Here is an 8,109-nt window from a genome sequence, read left to right on the forward strand (position 1 = left end):
ACTATTTATTTGTAACAGGTACACTTTATTATATGTCTGCCCAAAACTGAAATAGTTTTATGTTCTCACAAATAGGAATAAGGCATAACACAGTGTTCATTTCCATTTTGCAGAAATCAGCAGATATTTTCTTCATTGACTCAACAGGGTCAGCTCGTTCCTTGGAATTGGAAAGCAGCAAGGCACAGCGAAGGCACAACGTGCTCATCAAGTGGGGAAAGACAAAACAGAGAAGAAAGGAGAGACCTTGTAAAATCCTCTGCCTGGGGAAGAATCAGACCCAGCTAGCCAAACAATACATGAACAAACACACAAGAGCAGACACTGATCTGTGAGTTCACAGGTAAAATCTGCTGTGGTTCCTGTAATAGTCCTGGCAAACAAGTAGAATGTATCATTGAAATATTTAGAAGTGGTGGTCATGAAATCGTCTTTTTCTGGTTGACTGAATTAATTTTATCTAATGTATAGACTTATGAAATTGCAACAGATTCTAAAAAAAATACTACTAATAGCCTCAAATGAAAAGATGTAGGTGACCTTAAGGTGTGTACATAATGAATCCATGCAGCTAAATGACTGACCACTTCTGATCATCAGGGTTCTCATGAAGACCACCCGGGGTGCACAGGCCCAAGTGAGCATGCCTCTGGAATCCATAGACAAACATAGGCCACATCACCTCCGCCTTCTTCCCCAAGAATCCCAAAAGGAACAGGCTCCTCCCAACACCTTTTAACCCAATCTCTGGGCTTAGTTGTAGCACCCAGGCTAAGCCCAGGGATTGGACAGAAGGTATAAAGAAAGGAAAGGGCCCACAACTGGAAGGATGCTCATCTGAATCCCCTGAGGCTCCGGTCCATCAGAAATTTTATCCATCAAGACCAGTCTATGTCCAAAGAAGCATGTCTCATTCTCTTGAATCTGTAGACAAACATGGGCCAGGCCACTTCTCTCTTCTTCCCAAACATCCAAAAGGATGCAGACTCCTTTTTTTTCCACAATTTTTGGGCTTAGTTGTAGAGCCCAGACTATACCCAGCATTAAGGAAAGGAGCACGCAACTGAAGGAAAGCTCATCTGTGCCACTCCTAAATCCTGTCCATCAGAACTCTCTTTAAGACCAGTGGGCAGTGCACAAGCTCAAATGAGAACGTCTCTCTTGTTCCGGAATCTATAGGCAAACATAGGCCACACACTGTGCTCCTATTCCCAAAGAATGCCAAAGGGTGAAGGCTTCCCCCCCGATATGTTTTGCCCAGACCAAACCCAAAGATTGGGTGAAATGCATCAGTGGAAGAGCTTGCTTCCAAAGGGATGGTCAATTGTTGAGACCAATAAAGTTGATATTGTGGGGATGCCTAATTTCTTTTCTGCTCTCCTCTTCCTAAAGCATCTCAAAAGGTACAAGCCTCTCCACCGATATCTTTTACCCAATCTATGGGCTTATTGTAAAGCCCAGGCTAAACCCTGAGATCAGGTGAAATGCTCAGAGCTTACATCCAAAGTGATGGTCGAATCATGAGACCGACGGAGTTGCTTTTATGGTGATGCTTCATTACCTTTCTTCTCCCCTCTTCCAAAAGCATCCCAAAGGGCTCAGTCTTTCCCCCCGATAAGGACACCAAATCTCTGGGCTTAGTTGTAGAGCCCTGACTAAACCCAGAGATCAGGTGAAATGCGTTAGTGAAAAAGCTTGTTTCCAAAGGGTTGGTCAATTGATGAGATGAATAGAGTTTGGTATTGTAGTGATGCAGCCTGAATTTGTCTATATGTACACATTTTACTTAGGAGCAACGTACAATCTGAGTGTATGATAAAGATCTACAACCAGCTAAGTACTGCTGGGGCTTTCCAGACCTAACATAAAGCAAGTCACAAATCAAAGCAAGCTGTTCAGTACAGAAGAGAAGCTCTAAGAACTATGCAAAACAAACAGTATGGCTGGAGTTTAGCTTTAATATAGCTTTCATCTCTGGAAACTTCCTACAACCTCCGCATGGCCTTTCTGCTGTGTACAGTAACACGCTACATGTGAATGTATAGCACTTGTGTTAGGTATGCAGCCTATACATTCTTCTATGTAATAGTACAGAGGTCTCAGTGTCTGATATCTACCAAGGCTTGCTGGTTACAAAAAAATACTGAAAAATTTAACAGGGAGATTGTTACGTATAGAAAATCAAATGGTAGCCAAGGGCCAAGCTTGGGTTTGGTCTTTATAATGTACAATAAACTCACGTAATGTGACAGCTTGGGGGTTTCTTGGTTTACAGTTTTCTACAAAATGTCCATACCCATGGGACAAATGCAGGCTGGAAGCAGAATATCAGTACCGTAGACTGAAAGGATTATTTTCAAATGGTCTCTAGTATGGTAGGGAGCGGTGGGTTGGCAGTGGTAAGCCTACCTACCCTAAGAAACCTAGGCTAACCCAACGGAGATGTGGACTCTATATACACCATAACCATATCTGACCAGACATATCATAATTTTAGAAAAAAAAACAATATTCTATGAGGAAATGGCTCAAGTTAATGAGTTTGAATTACAGGAAGCCATTATATACAAACAAGTATACCATGACAAACCTAGGATACAGTTGCGGTCACCATTGACCTCCTATAGAAAATAATAAATCTCTTTCTGGTTCCAATAGTTTCTGGGTCATTATTTGATCTGCTTGTGGGAGAAAGATCAACTTACCCATTAACACCAGTAAATATGAGTATTACCCTGGAAAAAGCATGCAGCAAGATAGGAAAGGGGAAAGTCAGACCTTTTGATCTACATACTTGTTCTGGGTCTAAGAAAGTATCAAGGTATTTGGATCAATATAACAACCAAGCAATATGTATTCATAAAAGATTAACTCCGCCATGGCTGCCAATGCATTTTCTCGGCACAATCTCTTTTAAGGCTATTGATGATTGATGATGTTTTGTAATAATCTTGCTGCTCATAAAAACATTCCACCAATAATATTGTAATATTATACATGTGACTAATTGATATTACCAGTATCGCTACTTTTCTTTTATTAAGAGTTAAGGAATAAGGTCAGTAGCTTACAGATAACTAGGGTTCTGTAAATACCAATGCATGGATCTACCTTCTGGCTTTGTTAGGAGCTCCAGTTTGACAAAACATTTCTGAATTTACTTTTTACATGTGCATGTTGACTGGCACTAGTATTTTTCCCAGAAATTCTTTTAAGCTGGCTGGGAAGAAGCTGTAGGTGGGTGGTAGACCTTGTATTGAGACCCAACTTTTTAGTAACCATCCAAAACCAGCCCGGTCGTTATTGAAAAGTGCTGGGTAGTAAAAAGGGGCTGGGGACCACACTTGACCTACATTTTTTGGGGTTTGTATTCCCATTATCTTGTATCTGTCCCATAGACAGGAATATGGTATGTTGTGTGTGTTCTGACTCCTCTTTCACATGGCCATCATTTCGTTTTATAAAATTCTTGCTCTGCTATGGGATTTACCCATACGAACTGGCTTCCATCCTCCATGACCATCAATGGGCCTTGGGTGTCTTGGACCTGTTTCTGTTACACTGGTTGTCTTTCCTTGGACTATTATTGGTAAGTACCAGCCATTTGTATACCCCACACCACACAAGACCTCCAGTAGATTGCACTGACCCAGTGATCCAGCAATCAGAAATTGGCTCTCGTCATATCACTGAGGTCTATTCACTTGTCTAAATTTTTGATTTCCAATACATCACCCTTACGAATTGACTGTTTAAGTGTTGTCTAGTATATCCCACCCTATGACAGGTGCCATTGTAACCAAATAATTAACCATCTTCAATTCCCCTGCCATTGGTTGTAATGTTTTGGCCGATTAGTGTACAGTACACGTGCCACCACTCCACAACAGGAGCCACCAAGGGTCTACTCCCACCTGGAAGGACTACACATATCACTCGATTGGTAATGTTAGCATGGCATGTTCCTCAGTTTATAAAATACAGATCTTTTATCAAAACCAATTATACATCGGGTGTCCATGTCATCCGTGCATACAAACCAAAAAGCCCCAATGACATCACTAGACCCTGGTTTATTCATCATATCATCTCATTTAATCATTCGAACTGAACATTTTATTTCAGACCCTATCAAATAGCAAGCCACAGCTTACCATCCCTTTATTTCCCAACCCATACTACAAATATGAACTTTTCATATTCATGGTTTACTCACCACTCAGCACAGCTGTAGTATTCTCCAGTGCATGGCAAGCAGCAAAAAGGAACCCTAAAAATATAAGAGCAAAGAAAGAGATATAAAAACGATTCACATAATCATTCTAAAATACAATTTTAGTTTTAAAGGGTCATTTAATATAAATTGGATATTTTATTTTTAGGTAGATGACAGAAAGTGGAATCACCTGAGTTTCTTAAACTCTGGGCCACTACAGATGGAATCTCTGATCACTGATTCTCTATAACACCATCTATTATTAAACAGGATATATATAGCGCCAACATATTACACAGCCATGTACATAATTTGGAGTTGCAAATGACATACAGACACAGACGGTGTCACTGGAGGAGGAGAGGACCCTGCCCCGAAGAGCTTACAATCTAGGGGATGGGGGAAGTATCACACAATAGGAGGGGGATATGGAATGGTGGGAAGTAGTGAGGGTTTAGGAGACAGAGGAAGACGGGTAGGTGAGGTTGAAGTGTTGGGTTTTAAGTGTTTTAAAGTGTTTTAGTGTTTTAAATGTGCAGAAAGTAAAAGCAAACCGAATATGATAAGGAAGACCATTCCAGAGAGTCGGGGCAGCTCTAGAAAAGTTTTGGACCTGTGCGTGTGATGAGATTATGAGTAAGGAAGTCATTAGTATGTCATTGGAGGAGTGAAGAGAGTGGCTAGGGGGGTAATTTTGTATCAGGTCAGAAAGTACAGCCTGTCCTAGGCTCCTCTACAGATACAGCGCAGTAGGGCTACGTACACACTTGCAATGGTTCTCGGATGATATCCAGAAAACGGTGTATGTACAGTGCCCGTCGTTCATCGTCCCAACGACCGTCCTGGCGGAACCACAATGGATACCGAACGATCTTAATGGGAATGAAGGGTGACAGCGCACAGCAGGGTGCCGCTCAGTCGTTTTCCCCCTTCCCCTCCCCATAGAGCAGAACGGTGCTGTATGTATAGCACTCGTTCATGCATCGTGCAGTGGTTGGAAAGTATCATGAAAGATCCTTTCCAATGACAATTATTGCACGGTTGTATGCAGCCTAAGTGTTGTTGGCCTTGAACAAGAAGTAAGCCATATAAAAAGAGAACCAATGCAGCCACCACATCTAAAGACCGGTAAGCTGCAATACATTACATTTTTTTTATGATGCATTGTTGTAAATATCAGTCTATTCTAAAGAATAAATACGATAGTCTGATAATGCAAAATTAGGTAAAAACTGCAATACAGCTTACCAGTTTTAAAACTACACTACCCTACTAGCTTCCCACCAGCATGCCTATGTAATATATAAACCCTACTATAGACCTCACAGTGTTCTCCCCAGCCGGTTTTTAACTGGGCGCCCCACCCGGCAATTTTTAGCAACCACTCAGCTGTTTTTGGGTGGTTACTGAAAAGTTGGGTCACAATACGGGGGCTGCCACCCATCCAAAGCTTCTTCCCACCCAACTTCTGAGAAGAATACTGGCCACATAGCCAGCAGTTGAGGAATAGTGCTATTTATTCATCTTCCATTGTATTTAGATCACGCACAAACATAAAAAGTCTGATTTTCCCATCAAGGTGTGATACAGATTACATGTGGTGCAAAATATTGCTTCAAAGGATCACAGTGCTTGAATCATCAATGCAATGAAGATGAGATTTAATGTTAAGGGTGGAACGGATTTGCATTCTTGTGAATTACTGTACAGATATGAGCCACCGATGTATTTTCTTTTATCTGTATATTGCATAGTGTGATATATATTCCACAAAAAATGGAAAGTTTAATATAGAGCATTTCTTGTTGGGGAACTTGAGGAACCATATACATCTGTAGGGTGCAGTGATGCACATGTGTTATTGGGCTTTGCACCAGGCCCAGTGTTCTCCCCAGGCCCATTTATGTGGGCGCACCACCCAGCACTTTTCAGTGACCACCTGGCCTTTTTTGGGTTCTAACTGAAAAACTAAGTTGGGTCACATTTTAGGGGCCACTACACACCTACAGCTTATTCCCACCAAGCTTTCTGGGGAAAATATAGAGGCCCATTAAAAAAGGAATGCCAACACTCTCTAACATAATGTATATTTTGGTATCATAAAGTAGAAATAAACTCATATGGGTGAACTTTAGCCATAAATTGGTAATTATGGAACATACCTATCTTCCTAAGTGCCCTCCAGAACTGTCCTGTTGACTGACGACTCCTCTGGGTCCACCGGGATTCCCTTTAGCCATTGGGCGGCCATTGATAATGTAAATCCTTGGCACTATCCTAACCCTTGGTCTATTCTTGGCAGTGCCATAAAAAAAGCCGGGCTCTACACTGCATAGCAAATGTGCCGCCTATTGTAAACAAAGAACAAAAAGTTACCTGGAACCTGGGGAAATAAGATTTTGAATATCTTCTAGTAACATTTTGTTCATATGAGTTTACTTTTGCTATAACACTAGTTTACCATTTTTTTAATATTGCCAAAATAATATGCCATGTATGTTTGCAAAATGCAAATTGTGATGAAACGTATGGAGAGATTGGTAAGAACAAAGACATATATTGCATTACCATTCAGGAAAGTGAAATCATTCATTAGCCTGAACTACCAAACGTCTGACTGGTGTCTGGCCATCTTGGATCTTTTCATGAAATTAATGAATCAAGCCCTATTTGTACAACTCCGGCTTCCACCCATTGACTACTGTTTGTAAAGTAAACTGTGATTTCCTTGTGGTTATTAGTCATCAGGAAACGCTTATTTGCATGGGTGTCACAAGCAGACTGAACCGCTGTGCAGTTTGTTATTGCCAATCAGCCATCATCTTACTTGGAGCTCCAACCTGTATGACACTTAGCTTTTATGTGTTTGCTGGATACACTTCATACCCCTGTATAAGCCACCTTATAGCAAGTCCTTAAATCTAACCAAACTCTTCTGTTTTTTACTCTTTAACCTACCCAGTAACAAAAGACTGGTTGAGTATTGTTTAGATAAAATTCTCTGTGCCTGGAGCTGAGCTTTCTGATGTTGCAAAAGTGCAATAAAAAGATTAAAAAAACTTAAACCAGAGTCAGTGGCCAGACTATAATTGTACCTAAAACAGGGAAATATCTGCATCTGATCGGGTGACATGGGCTATTATTATTATTATTATTATTATTAATACACAGGATTTATATAGCGCCAACATATACTTGCAAATGACAGATAGATACAGACAATGACACAGGAGGAGAAGAGGAGCCTGCCCGGAAGAGCTTACAATCTAGGGTTGCTACACTTGACACCTTGTGCTGTCCTAATAAATAAATCAATAAATTGGGATATATCATTATTGATTTCCAATAGCCTAACTCAGGAGGTATTTGGATTTCCAAGAATTTGGTATTTTCATGATCATTTTTTTCTGTTTAATTCACTATAGCCAACTGCTCAATTAATGCTGGAAAAATAATATATAAACAGTAGTATTGCACGCTTGTAAGTAAAGGGAGCGGATCAGCTGCGTGTGACAGTGCCATGAAAAGAGAAAGCCCTGCCACTAGGGGAGCAGGTATGTGACCATGGATGGAAAAGGGGCAATGGGCTGGCAGAGAGAGGGGAAGGTGGTTTTATAGCCCCCATACCCCACCATTATGACAATGCCTTAGGCCCGTGGCTGTGTCCAGAGGAGAGATGCCATGAGACCAGCAATGAGAAAGAGAAGAAGCTTTGGCATGGTCTACTCCACACCCAACTTTGCCCACTGGGCGGTACCAGCATCCAGTAGGACCCTCATCTTTTTGCAGCCCTAGGGCCACTTATTCGGACTGAATTAGGTTTTCAATCTAGCTTTGGGAAAACATATTACCCAACCTTGGATTACGAATACCCCTTTATTGAGTAGAATGCT

The 8,109-nt window shown here is 41.1% G+C and overlaps 1 protein-coding gene and 1 long non-coding RNA gene across 2 annotated transcripts in view; one reads left to right on the forward strand and one right to left on the reverse strand.

Moving 5' to 3' along the window:
• LOC140324727 (uncharacterized) overlaps nucleotides 1-1,730 on the forward strand; it is a 37,080-nt gene extending 35,350 nt beyond the window's left edge. Inside the window, exon 3 of the long non-coding RNA XR_011919567.1 lies at nucleotides 148-1,730. This is a non-coding gene — a long non-coding RNA (uncharacterized lncRNA). The remainder of the gene's footprint in view (nucleotides 1-147) is intronic.
• TGFA (transforming growth factor alpha) overlaps nucleotides 1-8,109 on the reverse strand; it is a 47,451-nt gene that overhangs the window by 22,988 nt on the left and 16,354 nt on the right. Inside the window, exon 2 of the mRNA XM_072402808.1 lies at nucleotides 4,217-4,270. Within this exon, the coding sequence (XP_072258909.1) occupies nucleotides 4,217-4,270 (54 nt within the window). The remainder of the gene's footprint in view (nucleotides 1-4,216; nucleotides 4,271-8,109) is intronic.

This window comes from Pyxicephalus adspersus, chromosome 2, assembly GCF_032062135.1.
Source record: "Pyxicephalus adspersus chromosome 2, UCB_Pads_2.0, whole genome shotgun sequence".
Classification (NCBI taxonomy): Eukaryota; Metazoa; Chordata; class Amphibia; order Anura; family Pyxicephalidae; genus Pyxicephalus; species Pyxicephalus adspersus.